Here is a 17627-nt window from a genome sequence, read left to right as displayed (position 1 = left end):
CTCCAGGGGCCGCTCCTCCAGGCGAGAAGAGAGCCCTGCAAAGGCTCCCGGGGAGCTGGGGGAAGTGGCCAGTAAATCAGGCCGCCCGCACTGGGTGAAAAGCGCGGTGGCAGCCGGCCACGGTGCTAGCGCAGTGGCGGGTAGGACCCAGCTCCGCGATCGGCAGGGGGACAGCGCCGGCGGGGCGTGAGCGCTCCCCGTCCGCCCCGGAGCCGGCCCGCGGGGTCCCCATCCCGGTCCCCGTCACGGGCTGCGCCTCCCGCCCTGGCACTGACGGCTGGGTTCGGAGATTCCCAGCTGCCCTCCCTCCCTCCCTCCCTCCCTCCCTGATCAGTGATTTTTTTTTTCATTTTTATTTTTCGTCCTCCCCTCTCTGACTTCTCTAGCTGCCAAAAGGGGGGAAAACATCAAGAGCCGCTCCTAAAAGAAGTTGCCCTTGCTGGTGCTCGGGGTAAAAATAGAGGCGGCCGCTGCGCACGGCTTGGCCCGGACTCCAGCCCCGCGAGCCGGGCTCGAGCGGCGGCCGCATTCCGGCGTGATCCCTGGGAGCTGCCAGCAGGTGTTGCTCAAGGTACAGTAGCCGAGCGAGCAGCGGGACCGCAGGGCCGGGATGGGGGTGGGGGCGGCGGGAGCGGCGGGGGGAGGGCGCAGGAAGTGAAAGAGAAACCAACCCGAGGCAGGAACAGGAGATGCTTGTCAGGAGCTGGGCTGACCCGCTCCCCACCCCCGGGCCCCGGAGTTCGGCAGGGAAAAGATGATTGCCCGTCCAGAACAGTCGACCGAAGTTATTTTAACCTGCCTGCTTCCTCTCCCGCCCCCACCTTCACTTCCACGGAGTGAGGAGGCATTTCCAGGATGGCTCAGCTCCGAGGTTGGGGATTCAGGTAGCGAATGACATCACAGCTGGTGGGCTGACCCAGGCAGGTGGGCACTTCGGTGGCATCCGTGGCCAACGCGGTCTGAGTCACACCGAGAGGGTGGCTCTTCTGATGGGGGGCGGCGATGGGGGTGGGGCGCCGCAGGTTCCTGTGACACAGCCGTTCAGAGAGAGCCCCAGGCATCTCCGAAATCCCATCCCCTAGTATTTTCTGAGCACGTGCTTAACTCTGCAGTTGAGGATTGTGAAGCCCACTTTATAGATGAGCAGACTGAGGCCGGCGGTTAGCCGGTTAGTAAGCAGCGGAACCAGGGTCTCATCTGGGTGGGTGGGTGCTCCCGAACTCCTAAGCAGGGTGGTATTGCCAGGTCCCCAGGGTTCATGAGCGGGGGAGGGGTGGGTTTAGATGTGCCCCCACCCCCAGGGCCACTGCCGTCCTGGAGTCCCATCAGAAAAAGATGGGGAGGTTCCCTTCTTTATAGAGGGGTTGGGGCCATCCTTTTTAGAGTAATGGCAGGTTTGGAGTTAACCAACGCTGATCCCGTTTCTGTCTTTCCTTCTCAGATTCCCTCTGTTCCTCTGCAACCTAATGATTTTATTTCCTACTTCATTTCTGCATATGCAGTTCTGCGAATGCCGCCCCTTACCCCAGATACAGCTCGGCAGCTACACTTTCTCTGTGTTTAGCCAAGGCAGACCCTCGTATCCAGACTTCTGGTGTCCTAAAGGAACCTGCTTTAACTACACATCAGGAGGCCAGCGTCTCTATATTTTGCTTGTAGGCACAGTGAAAAGTTTATTTTATGCATGTTAAATCCTGCCTACGAAACAACATATCTGGTCATATGGCTTTCATTAGCTCCCAATTTTGCACATTTTATTCAACTTGTCATGAGGACCCGGCTTAGGCTTCAGCTGTATTCCTGCAACAACCCTTTCCCACCATCCTTCCTCCCTCCTGTGTTATTTCCCTGACTGGCTAACACATCTCCCTCCCTCCCTCCCCCAAAAAACACCCTGACCAACTTAACTCCTCTTTCAAGAAATGGTCACTTCTTTTCATCAATCTCATGTTAGATTTGTAACAAGTTGGAAATCATAGAACTTAAAGTTCTGATAAAGAAGAATGATATATGAGGTTTGTGGTTTTCTGGGTTTTTTTTTTCTTTTTTTTCTTTTCTTTTCTTTTTTTCTTTTTTTTTTTTTTTTTTGCTAGTGAGGTTGAGATTCTAAGACTTGGGAAGGCTGCTTATAAAGTTCACTAGCAGAGAATGACTGTTTCCAAAGTTCTTGGTGATAAATGATTTATGAAGCAGGCATTCAATTTCAAGATGTAAAAGGATAGTGCAGGTCAGGATAGAAGACCATCTTCATATGGTAGACACATATTTCCCCTTATTTCTCAATAAAATATCTTATGTAAAAAAATTAAGTTACTTGAGTTGCAAAATAATAGTGTAAGTCAGGGGAGGGGAAAACCATCCCCTCTAGGTATGCACAGTTATCCTCTTTCTTTTTTTTTTTCCTCCTTGAAATATCTTATTTAAAAAAGTAAAATCAGACTCTCTTATAAAGAGGACTGTGAATTTTCTTCCCCATCAGAAACAATAAAATACTTTAAATTGAGGCAAATCCATGAAGTAACAGATGTTTTATGTGAAGACATAAAAGTGAGCCCGGATCGAGGGAGAAGTGTGCGAGCCCTTGGTCAAAGAAAAGTTGTGAGTGGGACTCAATGAGGTAGAGCTGTTCAGTTCCAGGATTTCTCTAAAGGGGAGTCTAGTCAGTCAGAGGTTTTTCACTGGCTTCGGTGATCACCCAGGACTGTCACGGCAGCCAAGAAAGGTTTTCCATTAGATAATGAGTTATGAAATATGTCTCACACTGGAAAAACCAGTCATTTGCTGATGTCATTCTGATGCCGACCAATCCCAAACAAAGCCCCAGCCCTCCTCTGCTTGACTGGTACCAATGTGTGACTGTACAAATAAGAAGTACAGTATAAAACTTCTCAGTGCCAACTCCATGAAGAGGAACCCGGACAGCTCTTGCCACAAGATACCGAGAGCCTGCTGGTGAAACAGAGAGGACCCAAAAGGTAATGCTTTTTAACTCTTTGCTTGTGAGCCCTTTCCATGCTCCTAGTCAGAATGATGAGCAGCAAAAATTACCAACTTATTGGCACTTCCATGCACATTGCGATCTGTACCTTTTTTTTAAAAAAAATGTTTTCAGGCAAGTTAATACTGCTTTTCCTCGTGGGGCATGCGGATAGATGATGTGTTTCTACCATCCATTCAGCACAGATACACAAGTACCTGTGCCAAAGAGAAAGCTAAGTTTTAGGTTACCTTCACAAACAGGACATTCGGGGAGCACACACAACCTCGCCTGCAGAGAGAGTCCATGTAATGATAACTTGCACTTGTCTGAATGCAGCCTATGTGGACTCTTGAGTTGTTTGGAGTCATTAAATTTTTAGTTCTATTTCAGACTCTCTTGTAAAATTTAATTGGACTGCAAAATGCTTTGGGGACTGTATATGTGACGCCAAATAGGTAGATTAGGTTAAATATTCTATTTCAAAGATGTTTTATTAAGCAATTATTAACACAGACGTTCCTCCTTCCCCATTCTCTTTCACCATCCCCCACTAAAAAAAAAAGAATTAGACTCTAGGGAATGTTGACAGTCTTAATAGCAGAGTAATCGATGTTTCTGGAGGTAAAATCCCAAAGGTGTTAGATGTCTGGTGACAGAGAAAGTCTGGCAGGCGGTTGCTTTAGAAAAAGGGGACAGGGTCTTCAACTCAGAAAACTATGGTTCCCTGTGCAAACTGTAATTTTAACTTAGCATCACCCTTGTGTCACTCTCTTCCTCTCGCCCTCAGATCTGATGCTTGTAGTAATGACATTTCTTAACTTTTCCCACCCCAAGTGCATTGCTTAACTGTAAGGCTCTGAACACAGTAGGTGTCAGAAATACGCTGACTGTAGCTACAGAAATGGAGAGGGCTTATGTGTGGGAAAGAAACCGAGAGGGAAGGAAAGCTTTAGCAGATGGACCTCTTAAAGATACTTCTGCAAGATAAAAGCAATAAGACAGAAAATGAAAAAAAACGGGGGGGGGGCAGGGGGTTGGGGGGAAAAAATTAAAAAAAAAAAACCCAAAACCTCAGAGAGGCATTGTTTAAAAATTCACATTTTTCTTTCTCTGTGAATGCTGAAATCCATGATGATTTCATCTGTGCTGTTCCTTGGAGAGCAAAAGAAGCCAGAAGCCATCAAGGGGCCAGTCTCTGAACACACTGGTCCAGGATGGGGGTGGGGGGGGCAGGCCGAACAAACTAGCACATGACAGAGAAAATCATTTGCCGATATATTTTAGAGATTCTTTCCCCATAGGACCAGTTATTCAAGTCAGCGGAGCCCACTATTTGTATAAAATAATGTGGGAAAGGCCAAATGAGTTTTGCATTTTATCTGTGAAGCCAGGGCCGGTGGTGGGTGAGTGTGTGTGTGTGCAGGGCAGAGGGGGGCGGCGGCTCAGGAGAGGGGACAGAGCCACGCAGGATACAGGCATGTACAAGGCTGCCTACCCGCCTGTGGATCTTGCAATGCCCGGCTGCATTTTGCAGTTGGGAAAAGTCGAGTGTATTATATGACCCCAAACAAAAGTTCTGTTGCGCTCGCCCTCTGACCGCCTGCCAGCGGTGACGGCCCGGAACATTTAAATATGAATGAATGGGGGAGAAGGATGGTCGTCTGGATTCCCTTGGGCTGGAACCCTCCGCTATTCCCAGTGGCCCGGTGGCCCCTTTTCACGACCTCCACTACCTGTCTGACCCCCTCCGGGGACCCCAAGCCCCACCTTACGGGCCGGTGGGCGTCTGGGCACCGGAGGGGACGGCCAGATAGGATGGAGGGGCGCAGGGGGGCAGACTGCATGCGTTTAGTCCTCCCTGTTGATTGAGACAGAGTGTTTCTTGGGGGTTTTCATTCCCCTCCAAAAGAGGAAGAAGGTGTAGCAAGGGGACTGGGCAGAGAAAGAAAGGGGGGAAAAAAAGAAGAAGAAGAAGAAGAAGAAGAAGAAGAAATAGAACAAAATGAGAAGAATTTCTTTCGGAAGGGAAAGTGGAACTCCGGAGAGCGGTGATACTGGGAGAGAGGTGTGTGCGAGGGAGCAGGCAGTGAGCGGTAGGCAAGCTGCCTGTCAGCAAACGAGCTGAGCGGTCCCTCCCCTTCCTAATCACAGCCTTTACTCACAGACAAACTCCCTCCCTCTCTCATTCACTCACTCACTTAGGGCCAATCGCTCTCTCTCTCTCTCTCTCTCTTTCTCTCTCTCTCTCTCCCTCTCTCCCTCCCTCCCTCCCTCTCTCCCTCTCCCTGTCTCTCTTTCCCTCCCATCCTCTCTCTGTCTCTGTCTCCCCCCACCCTGTCTTTCCCTCCCTCCCCCCTCCCTCCCTCCCTCTCTCCCTCCCTCCCTCCCTCCTTCTCTCTTACTCGGAGGCAGTCAGAACTCTCCTCCCTGACAGCCACAAACCTACAGCCCCGACTGCATTCAGAGAGGGAACCTGCAAGCCAAACTTCACAGAAAACTTTTTCTTCTTGTTCCAGAGCATTTGCTGAAGAGGAGAAGGGGGGGAAAAAGCAACAAAAGCAACAACAACAACAACAACAACAACAAAAAAAAAAAGGAGAGAGAGAAAGGAAAAAAAAAAAACAACCCTGTGCGTGCGGGGGGGCAGGAAAACCAGGGCCTTTTCAAAGGACAATCACAACAACTTTCGCTGCCAACATGCCCCTGCTTTGGCTGAGAGGAGTTTTGTTGGCGACTTGCTGGATTATAGTGAGGAGTTCTCCCACCCCAGGATCTGAGGGGCACGGGGCCGCCCCTGACTGCCCGTCCTGTGCGCTGGCCACCCTCCCAAAGGATGTACCCAACCCTCAGCCGGAGATGGTGGAGGCCGTCAAGAAGCACATTTTGAACATGCTGCACTTGAAGAAGAGACCCGAAGTCACGCAGCCGGTACCCAAGGCGGCGCTTCTCAATGCCATCAGGAAGCTTCATGTGGGCAAAGTAGGGGAGAACGGGTACGTGGAGATAGAGGATGACATCGGAAGGAGGGCAGAAATGAATGAACTCATGGAGCAGACCTCGGAGATCATCACGTTCGCGGAATCAGGTGGGTCCCGGCGCTGGGGGTGGCGGGTCGGAGGTGGGGGGCGGCTCGTTTCTTTTGACAGTTCTCGGAGGAACTTCTCTCCCTCTAGCTGTCCCCTGCCTGGCAAGGTCATGAGTTACTAGGGGACCGGGGCGGAGGGACCGAGGGGAGGCCGGGGGACGACGGGGAGACGACCTCACAGAGCTGGCATCCCAGGCTGAGCCCCGGCGGGAGATGGCTAGCTTACACTTGCTAAACTCAGCCCCGCGCCCCGGAGGGAGCTCTCGGGCCGATCTGGAGTGGCATGCAGGTCAGAGAGAGGCTCCCTCGCCCTGCCTGGGAAACCAGATCAGAGCAGCCGGAGGAAAGCCAAAAGCTGGGGCATTTCGGGGAGCTGAGGGAACCCTGAGGCTTCCGGACCCCATCCAAAGTTTGTACTGGGGGTCTGGGGGTGGCGAGCGCGGGATGGAGGTGGAATGGCACAGATGAAGTCATTGTCTTAAAAACAAAAAGCGACCCTTTTTTCTTTAAAAGTCCAATCAGGGGCCACCTCCGAGAAGCAGGGCGTGTAGATTAGTGACAGTCATTTTCACCTTTAGAAACTGCCTCTGAGAACACAGGCATCACATTCTAGGCAGGGAAGAGCGACATTGGGGCGGGGGGCGGGGGACAGATGACATTGAACCAGCAGACACTTTTGGAACACTGACTTTTGCTCTCTGAACTGAAAAAAAAAAAGAGTTTTGTTCTCTGTAAAGTTACTAAGAGCTCTCTGCCAAGGAATGCAACCTTGACAAAGTGCTCTCAGATACTGCACTGAGCCCTCAATCAGTCCTTAAGGGGAAGAACTTTAATAAATAGATTCTAATCGTTGGCTCAGGACCACGCTAACCTGTTGGTGAAGAGAAAATTACCTGTCAAAAGTGCAGGCTGGAGACCCAGGGCCCGGGGGATTTTTTTTACAGTTATGTGACCCAGATCCGTTTGCCTGTGGAGGAACCCCTGCACACCCAGGCACACAGATGTGTTAATACCGTGTCACTTTCATGGTAATGCCAGGCTAAAGAACTGTATCCCTTTGCCAAATCCATTTAGAAGGAATGCCATTGTTTTGTTTGCTAGAGCATATGGGCAGTAAAGTATGTGCCCAGACTCTCAGCATTGCTGGATGTAAAAGTTTGCCGCAAACACTTAAGGCAACACTCAGAATTTCCAATCCTGAAAACCTGTTGACTCAGATGGTCTGGTTTCCAGAAAACCATGCGAGACCTGGGCACCCTGTGAGGGGGAGCAGAGAGCCTGCTGGCTGGCTGGCTGGCTGGCTTCCCCTCGTGGGAGAAGTCCTGGGTGTCCAGCGAGCTTTCCTCCTCAGACAGGCCACTTAGCTGTCTCACCAGAAGTTTCCTTTCTTTTCGAGAAGATCTGACTTTCTTCCCCTAGAGCTCTTTTTTGGATGCAGCCCCGAAGGCCATGGTACTTTGGACTTTACCTTTTGAAGCTGATGGAGGGAAAAAGCAGGTTGGGGTTCTCAAGTTATCACCCGGTTTTTCCCAACCCTTCCTGGCGGCAAAGCTGGGGAGGAAGTTGCTCCATGACATTGGGTCCTGAGCACCGAATGGGCTCCACTGGCCTAAGGGCTGGTCCCGCCCTGCCTCAAAGGGACCCTGTATATGTTTTTATATCCCAGGGGCCACACAGAATGGCCTTGATTGCAGTTCACCCTCAGTTGGCTTCACCCGCATTGCATGACCAGGTAGACCTCTGCCTTTGGCCCTTTTTAACTCTACACCTGATGCTCGCAATACGCCCCGCGTTCTGACTTCCTCGACTCATCCAGCCAGTCACTCTCTCGGCATTGAGAGATTTTTGCAGTGAAACCGTTTGACTTTCTACATTCTTCCTTCCTTGTGGTCTTCATCTCAGCGCCAATCTTTTTCTCAGTTACATGAAATCTTGTCATTTTGGCGGGGGGTGGGGGGAGGGCGGCAGGCAACTCTTCTGGTAGGTGTTTAGTTTGAAAGAAATCGAGCTACTTTTTGAAAAGGCGGATTCATTTGACTCACAGGTTGACTGAAGTTTAAGGTCGGTAATGGAAACTCCTCCCAGTTGAGATGCACAACTTCACTTTGGGTGAGCTGCTGGAGTCTCAGAACAGGTTTATAATGTGTTCTTCTTTTTCTCGTTTGAGAAATTTCACTCCTCAACTTCAAGTTGATGTAGTACGATTTCACAGAAAAGCTTTGCAATGTGGACAGCCTGCTCCCCACGCAGGCTACTGTGTGAGAATTCTGCTGCTTTTTTGCTAACCCAGGAAAGAGATTTATCATTGGAATGATTGCAGTGGGTATACAAACACGTCTTGTTGCTTTTGGAATAATTCAACCTTAGTAATACTCGAACGACGTCAAACGTCAAGATTTTTGAGAGTAGCCAAAGGGATTCAGTTTTCTTTATAAACTTTTTTTTTTTATTTTTGTTGGGGGGTAATTCATATTTATTTATTTGCTTATTTGAATGGAGGTACTGGGGATTGAACCCAGGACCTCGTGCATACTTAGCATGCGCTCTGTCACTGAGTTCTACCCTCCCCCTCCCTTCTCTTTTCTTTATAAGCCCCTCTGTACAGCATGGAATCTAGCCAGTAAGTGTCACCCGTGTGCAGGTCACAGATCCTCACCCATCGATGCACCTTTCAGCCTCAAGATTCCTCAGCTGGGGGTCATGTTTAATTGTCGCCTCTACCCTCCATGACAGTTGAATAAGGCCAAGATGTGGCCACTATAGTTGACAGACTCCAAAATTTCACGTGCCTAGAGCTCTTTGAACTGAGTCTGTCGCCCTGTGCTCAGGTGCAAAGTGGCTCATCTTGGTAGAGCTGATGCGACTTGCTGTTGACTCAGCAGAAAAGAACTGCCCTCGGGCTCTCTGTGATGTATTCCAACGAGCAAAAAATGACTTTCTTTTTATGTCTGTCTCCCAAGATAGCTCACCGAGGTTATGGCACTCTGCAAGGCTGGCAAAGGAATCCTCTGTTGTTTACTTTAACACCTTAGAGGAAAGAAGGGGTGGGTGGAGCCAAGCCAGCTCTCACTGTAACTGTCATCGAGGCTAAAATCAGTGGTCGCCTTGACTCTATATTTTATTTTACCTTATTTTGACTGATGACGATAGCTGGTCACTCAAAGTATCCTAACAACGTATGGTGGAGTCTCCAGATGCTGCCAAATTTATATGCTGATTCTGGTGATTAAGTTAGCAATGGATAGCACTCCTTGAAGAAAGGATAGGGTAAGAATTAAGCACCAAGGAAGAGAAGAGGCTCACGTGGCCCAGGTGTCCGTTGAAAGCAACACGTAATCTCCCCACTTGGAGGATTCTAGTTACAGACGACTTGGATTAGAAATATACACAAACGTCCCCAAACAAGGGTCTAAGAAGCCTTGTTGAGATGACTGCCGTCTCACGGTGGAGTTGACTCCCACCACTCCCACGCCAACCTTCTGAACTTTTCTGGGAGTTCAGCCTCGCAGAAGGGTGTCCTGAGGGAGTTACACACTTTCTTCTCTGAATAGTGGGAAACGATCGGCCACAAGAGGGCGCATTCCAAAGACTTTTGCTCCTTCACCAGATAATCTAGGGAAATGTAATTTCACCTACTGGAAGCCCCAGCCTGTATAGCGCCCTAATCTCGGTGATTATCGATGCCCACCCCAACTTCCTCTCATCCTCCAGGGAAAGTTAGGGTTTTATGGGATGGGAGGGACGTGACTACTTGTAACATGTTAAATGAGACAGAAGGAGAGGAGGTGGGAATTCTAGTGATACATGTGAACATTCCGGAGCTCTATGGAGGACCCAGGAGTGATCCATTTCAGAAGCAAACAAAGCCGAGCGTGGAGAAATGTGACCATGAATCATCAGCAACACTGATTTGCTCGCACATCTCTCCCTAATGCGGCTGCCTGGGCTTTTACCAAAAAAATGTCTTCCGTCTCCCCTGATGTGGTTCCTAGTTTCTGCCTGTCTTATCAACCGTTTTTTCACCAGCGACAAATGACAAGTGACTTCGGACCGGGAGGAGAAAGTCTTATTAATTTAACGCCTTGGGGGAACGGAGTGTTCGGCTTTGGAGGACGCGTTTGTTTTTGAACTGAGTGTGCAGAGAGATGGTGGAGGAAAGATGTGAAAAGAGGTGGGTTTAGAGGTTTGGGCCTGTGAAGGAGGTGCGCTGGCATGGGGGTAGGGAAGTGTCAGGGTCGAAATTCAGTTTTCATATTTGGAGAACGGGGAACCATACCTTCCCAGGCATTTTTCGTGGAAACACGTATTTGTCTTGGCCCGTCTTCTGCTAAAATATACTCAGACACGATCTCTTAGCTTCAGACTCGACTGGTTCCTAGATCCAAACTCCGAAGTGTAAAAGTTCTCAGGGACTTTGGAAGAAGTCTCTGAAATTTCAGTCTGTGGGTTGAGCCTGAAGTTTGTTTTTTGTTTTTTGTTTTTTTTTTTTACTTCTTTTAGGAACCGAAAATCCCTTTCTCTCTGAACATTTAATCTTTTTATCGCCGTTTAAATGAAAGATGCCAGAATGTGGCTGAGCATTTACAAGTCAATAGCAGATCCAAAGAAAAGATATTAAGGCTAAAAAAAAAAAAATCAGTCACCATAATTTACGACCAAACTTGTAGATCTTCTGCGGGCAAAACCCTCTGCTGTAGGTGAAAGGGGGCATAACTTTTAAGATCTTACTTGCTGCTTTCTGCAGAAACCCCTGGAAACAGTCCAAATGCGAAGTTAGTGCTGCAGGGAACACACAGGCTGTAAATAGTAGCTCTGTATTTTCCCATCAGAGACTACACCATGCCCAGGCACAGGGGAACCTTGGTGAAGAATGGGAAATGAAAGGAATAGGTACATTTTACAGGGAGGCTCCCCCCTCCTTCCCATGGTGTGTTTAAATCCTCCAGAAACTACAAGGCTCTTCCCATTAACAGTAGGAACTTAATTATTACCCAGGAGGAGAAGGGCAGCATATTTTAAGCAGGACCCTGGGGAGGAAAACAAATCCTATCAAAAATGAAACACACGCGTGTTAGCATTGCTTATTTCATTGGAGTTGTTCCTGCGCCCACAGACCTGAGATGCTGGAGGAAGGGGAGGGGGAGGGAGGAGCATTTGGTAGCCTGGTGTGGGGGAGGGGAACCACCAGGGACTTGGCCGCTTAACCCTTGGCATGCCTGCCTCCTCCATGAGTGGGTGATCAAAAACATTTGAAAAATTCTGCAAGCATGAAAACAGAGGAAAATGTGCTTTCAGGTGTCTTCCCTTCCAGCTTCCAAAGACTCCCGCCCAGCAACATTTCAGAGATGTTCCCTCTAAGGTGCAGTGAGCATCCCTGCTCCCCATTTGTATGCACTTTTCCCTCTCCCTTTGGTATGTGTCCACCGAGCTCAGAGAGGTTTAAGTGCTGAAATATTATCACCCACATGGGTTTGCGTGGGACTTTCTTAGTGAATTACTCAGGCAGAGCAGGCTGTGATACAAGCCTTGCTCACAAGCCTCGGGAGGGAAAAAATAGCACAGAGGATGAAAAGAATATTATCAGAGAGTAGGTAATGAAAGGTTAGCAAAGCCACCAGCGATATCTAGTGAGGTGGGTAGCAGTGGAGGAACCCAGTGCACACCTGTATAAAGCTCCTGCTGTCCCTGCTCTCAAAGCACCATGGGAAGGCTTCATGCCAGGGTTTTATAGCAGGAGGTGTTTAAGCCAAACCTGAAACTGACTAGTAATTGATCCTAAACACCCCAGCCTTAGGCAACCTCCTTCCATTTCTCCAGTTGCTGTGCGTAGAGGTGTGAGGACTGGAGCATCCTGGAAGCAATCCCTGCAGTAGAGCAGCCTGTCTCAGGTGAAACACAGATCAAGCGAATATAACCCAGAGACTACTTATATTTTTCATGCCCAAGGAGTGTAAGGGTTGTAGTCTCTTTCTGAAACCTACAGCCCTGCTAAATATGAATTCCATCTCAGCGTCTAAGCTGTCTCCTTCTCCCCACCCCCTTCTGCCATGAAAGCTAGATGTAAAAGGAAAGAAAAAGGCACTGCTTGATAAGTCAAAATGCAATAGAACTTTGAAAATGTACCTGCATACGAGGTAGACTTTAGGAAGCCTGGAATCTCTCTGTCTTCCCCCTGTTTTCCTGAGCATTATGGCAACAGCTTTTTCATGAAATTGGATCGCGTTTGGTTTTTTTTTTTTTCCTGATAAAATATCGTGCAATATACAAATAGCAGTTCCAGAAATGGACACCAGGAGAAGGAGGCGACAGGCATGTCAATTAGTAGGGGGAAATTCCAAATGTCAGAAATACGGGGGAGAGCCCCAGCACGCAGGCAATGGATGCAAATACAGGGAACGGAGTGTTTCTGCTCAGATCATTAAACCGATGCATATATCAGCGCTGTGCCTCTCCCCAGTACGCAGGCGATGCCGTGCAGTTAATTACCAGCCAGGACCAGGATGAAAGTCATTTTATGATGACTCTCTGATCCGAATATAACAGCACCTGACAGATTGAGCCCCCTCTAATGAGAACTGTCTTTGTACAATCCTCTCTCAGGAACACTAAATCATTCGCTTCCAAGTACAGCGGCCTGTGAAGAAGGGGTGGGGCTAGATCGCACATTGGAAACCAGCTCTTGTGAAATGTGGGGCTGCCCTGTAGGCTGTCCCGGAAGCAGGGGGCCTTGGCCTTGGCCTCACTGACCCTTCAGAGGCAGTTTTCCTGTGCTCTCACTTGTATGAGTCGGCTGGTTAGCATCTCACCACCTCCTCCCAGCATCTGTAGACTTTTCTGGACTTTATTCAAGGGAAGTCCAATGTGTGCAGGCCCACAGGGCCACCTGGACCCTCTCTTGATCCGGGGTGGGGGGGACCATCTCTCTTCACCTGCAGCCCCCGCTGTCAAGCATGGGTACAAGCAGACAAGAGCCTGTGGATTCAGTTCCCTGAAACCCAGAGGGCTCTCCCAGCCTGGGGGCGAGCCGGACTCTCTCGTTTCACACTCTTTCCTAGAAAAACAAAACAAAACCTCGTGCCCTCTGGCTTCTCTAATTTAGCAGCTACTATCTCTCTGTCTTCACAGGGGCACCCTGTGTGGTTTAGGGTTTCAGACGCTGGCCTGCTCAGAGGCAGAAGGGGGAACAGCAGGCAGCTTGCTAACATTCTCCGCAGGGCAGGGCGGACGTGGGGGCCGTTAGCTCCTCCAGGCCGGTTAGCAGAGGCTGGGGCAGCTCCCGGCAGCCTTTTCCTCTGGTCTTGGGAGGACCCTACGACCTGAAATCTACTGCCAGTTGTCTGTTTAGACTTCAGTGGTTAAGCTCTCCTTCCTGGACCCTTCTCTTCTGTTTTCTTAAAAGACAAACAGTCAAAAACACCGCCCTCCCCCTGCCACCAATTTTCAGCAACGGAGAATACTAGATTCCCGTTTTGAAAAAAAGTCATCATGCTTCCTAAAATAAGACAGTTTCCCCCTCTAACTGCTCTCCGCTCTGGTGAGCTAATCACAAACCCAGCTTTATGATTCATTGCGGCTCCTGCCAGAGATGCAAGGTCGGGTCACAGGAACTCCCCGCACTACGACCACCGCCAGCAGGGCCAGCATCCTCCCAAGATTAGACCGAGATGCCCCAGAACGTTTCCCATACAGACGCAGCCCATCTCGGCCCTGGGCTCAGTGAATTTACCACTATCACAATCACAGTGTGCAGAGCGTGTTAAATTAAGAACAGAATCTACAGCTCGCCGAGAAAAGCCTGCTTTCTGCTGCAGAGAACTTGAAACTGTGCCTAAAATTTATAGTACTGTAAACTTCTCGGGGCTGAGAGTGATAAGTAGGGCTGGATTTCCGTTAGCTATAGAACTCCAGGCAGGGAGACACCCCCCCCCCCAACCAGAGAATTGCAAGTTTTAAGATGAACTCTCAGATTGTTCTCGGATTTGTCCTCAGCATGCATGTGGTCAGGCAGTCGGAACCAGGTACACGCAGGTGGCGGGCGTGAAAAGAGGACCAAGTCGTAGAAGTGGAAATGAGGGGCAATATTTAATCAAGCAACCAATTGCAGTCTGGGTACCTGCTCCTGCCAGTAAATGTTGTTGCATGAAAACAGGTGCTTGTGGAAAGAGACGGAAATGGATGACTTTCTAATTTTAGAGTCAGGCAAGAACTGAGTGGCCCCTGAATCCCACTGCCCCGCCGATGTTGGGATTTCCGCTTTGCTGTATTTGGGCTCATTAAGCTGCATTCAAAAGGGAAGGAGACAAAAATGGGGGCTGCAGAGGGAGGAGATGGCTCTCTTAATGGAACATAACTCCATGCAAGGATGCCTTCATTTGTTGAGACGGGAGCAAGTAATTGTCTGCTTTCTGATAAATCCTGGGCTATGACAGTGAATGAGTAGACAGGAGCTCAAACCTGCTGATGTGTGGCTGGACCACGAAGACGGGGCAGTGGGGGATAGCCGGAGTCCAGGCAGAGTGCAGAGCTCTGGGCAGTTTCTGTTTTATAATGAGGGTGATGGGGACTCAGTCAAGGACTAGAAGGGGAGGAATCAGTGACAGGAACAGATCCGCCTTTGGGAAAGAGCCCTTTACCTGACCTGGCTGTTTGCACAGAAAAGAAATGTGTCTTTGTGTGGGGGTAATAGTGTTCCCACAGCCTGAGACAGCTTACAGTGTGTTTTCATCTCTGTTATCCCATTGGCTCCTTCCGAACCTATGGGATAGTGGGGTCCATGCCTTTATGTCATTCTCATTCTGTAGAAGATGAAACTGAGATTCAACAGTCAGATAGTCAACAGACACACTCAGATCTGGACGCTCTGCTTTCTAGAGCCAGAGTGGACAAACTTTCTCTGGAAAGGGCCAGAGAGTAAAGAACTTAAGGTTTGTGGGCCAGACGGACTCCGTCGCAGCTAGTCAACTCCAAGTTCTAGTCCAAAAGCAGCCACAGGCAACCTGCAAAGAAGTGCGCCTAGCTGTGGTCCACTTAAACTTTCTGGGCGCGGAAGTTTAAATTTCCTAGAATGTTCACATGTCACAGTATACTGTTTTTCATCAGCCATGGCAAATTGTCAAAAGCGTTCTTAGGATCCGTGGGCCTTCGCTTACACGGCCGGGCTGGAGATGGTCTGTAACAGAGGCTGAAACTGGGGAATGGTCCGGAACGCCGGAAACTAACAGTGTCCCTGCTCTGTCTTGTGTGCTGTGTTTCGTCCTCAGGCACAGCCAGGAAGACGCTGCACTTTGAGATTTCCAAAGAAGGCAGTGACCTGTCCGTGGTGGAGCGTGCGGAGATGTGGCTCTTCCTGAAAGTCCCCAAGGCCAACAGGACCAGGACCAAAGTCACCATCCGTCTCTTTCAACAGCAGAAGCACCCGCAGGGCAGCTCGGACGCGGGGGAGGAGGCCGAGGAAGTGGGCTTCGCGGGGGAGAGGAGCGAAGCGTTGATGTCGGAGAAGGCGGTGGATGCGCGCAAGAGCACGTGGCACATCTTCCCCGTCTCCAGCAGCATCCAGCGGTTGCTGGACCAGGGCCGGAGCTCCCTGGACATTCGGATTGCCTGCGAGCAATGCCACGAGACGGGCGCCAGCCTGGTGCTCCTGGGCAAGAAGAAGAAGAAAGACGAGGAGGGGGAGGGGAGGAGGCGGGACGGAGAAGGCGGGGACGAGGAGAAGGAGCAGTCCCACAGACCTTTCCTCATGCTGCAGGCCCGCCAGTCTGAAGACCACCCTCACCGGCGCCGGCGGCGGGGCCTGGAGTGTGACGGCAAGGTCAACATCTGCTGTAAGAAACAGTTCTTTGTCAGTTTCAAGGACATCGGCTGGAATGACTGGATCATCGCGCCCTCCGGCTACCACGCCAACTACTGCGAGGGGGAGTGCCCCAGCCACATAGCGGGCACGTCGGGGTCCTCGCTCTCCTTCCACTCGACCGTCATCAACCACTACCGCATGCGCGGTCACAGCCCCTTCGCCAACCTCAAGTCGTGCTGTGTGCCCACCAAGCTGAGACCCATGTCCATGCTGTACTATGACGATGGGCAGAACATTATCAAGAAGGACATCCAGAACATGATAGTGGAGGAGTGCGGGTGCTCGTAGGGCGCCCCGCCCCGGGGCTGGGGTGGGGGTGGGGGTGGGGGGGGGACGGGAGCAAGACGGTCCGGAGCAGACAGTGGCAACGCCAAGACGTGTTTAAGGTTTCTGACTTAAACAACCAGAAAAATAGAAATTTAAAAAACAAAAAAACAAAAAACAGAAAACAAAAAAAACCTAAAAGCAAAACCTGAAACAGATGAAGGATGATGCGGAAAAATTCCTTAGCCAGGGCTCAGAGATGAAGCAGTGAAGGAGATGGGAATTGGGGTGTGTGGGGAGGGGGAGGTGCAGAGGGAGAATGGGGTACCCTTCACTCGTTCCTCCAGCATCCAAGTGGTGACCACAGTTGCTCGAACGGGAATATTAGGGAACACTGTCCTCTCCTTTTCAGTTCCCTTTCAGTGTGAGCCTTGAAGTCAGCTGGTCGAGTCTGCAGTCATGTGGGCTGGCACAACCCAAGTAGCATCTAGAAAGCCATGAGTTTGAAAGGGCCAGTTATAGGCACTTTCCCACCCAGTAACCCAGGTCATAAAGTATGTCTGTGTGACCCTCTCTCTGTGTACATCAACCCATGCGCACACATGAAGACACACACACACACACTACACACACACACACGTGGACGCACACAGACATACACACCACCCAGCCACACATACACACACAAGGACACGCACCAGACACACACACAGAGGCATTTCCACAGACACACACACGTGCACACACATTCTGGTAAAAGAACTCTAGTGTGCAGGTGGTCACACCTTCTTTCTGCACCATTTCTGCAACAAAACAAAACCAACATTAAAAAAAAAAATTGAGAACAAGAATGGGAAGATTGAAAGATCAAGGGAAAAAGAATCCCCAGTTACATTTCGTTAAGGTGCTTATGATCTTAGAACTATGCAACCTAATAGGTTTGAAACTGTTTACCTGAGAGAGAAAAAAAGAGACACTTTTTTTGTATTGGAAGTAACCTGAATTAATTTTTATTTTCTTCAAGGAGAGATACTTGAAAGGAATATGTTTGTCCATCTGTTGGATCCAAACATTTCTATATTTTGTAAATGTTGTTTTTTTTTTTTATCGTTTACTATTTGCACTACAATGGTGTTTGACCTGTCTAATCCTTATTTAACTAGTATTTTCTTTGGGTGGGGGGTGGGAGGGGGGTTAAGAGCTGCACTTAATGTGAGCTATAAAAAAAAAACTGCTACAGCACACAAAATAGCTATTTTTATTATTATAATTATAATTATTATTATTATTTTGTACCTTAAAAAAAATAGACACATACACCAAAGACATTTGTGTGAGCCTTTAAACAGTCTGTCTGTGATTGGTTATCATTCACCATCAGTGAGTCAGGGGTTGGGATTCAAGGTTGCGGAGGGTAGATTGGGTTCAGGCTTAAAAGACCTGAG

The 17627-nt window shown here is 49.4% G+C and overlaps 1 protein-coding gene across 1 annotated transcript; it reads left to right on the top strand.

Moving 5' to 3' along the window:
- The first annotated feature begins 459 nt into the window (after positions 1–459).
- INHBA (inhibin subunit beta A) lies at positions 460–16216 on the top strand. The gene is made up of 4 exons (XM_006198532.4): positions 460–571; positions 2893–2975; positions 5497–6065; positions 15326–16216. The coding sequence occupies exons 3-4, from the start codon at positions 5678–5680 to the stop codon at positions 16204–16206; spliced, it is 1269 nt and encodes a 422-aa protein (XP_006198594.1). The 5' UTR covers positions 460–571; positions 2893–2975; positions 5497–5677; the 3' UTR covers positions 16207–16216.
- The last annotated feature ends 1411 nt before the right edge of the window (positions 16217–17627 follow it).

Source organism: Vicugna pacos, chromosome 7, assembly GCF_048564905.1.
Source record: "Vicugna pacos chromosome 7, VicPac4, whole genome shotgun sequence".
Classification (NCBI taxonomy): Eukaryota; Metazoa; Chordata; class Mammalia; order Artiodactyla; family Camelidae; genus Vicugna; species Vicugna pacos.
Note: the sequence above shows the minus strand (reverse complement) of the source record. Positions and strands in the feature narration are given on the sequence as shown.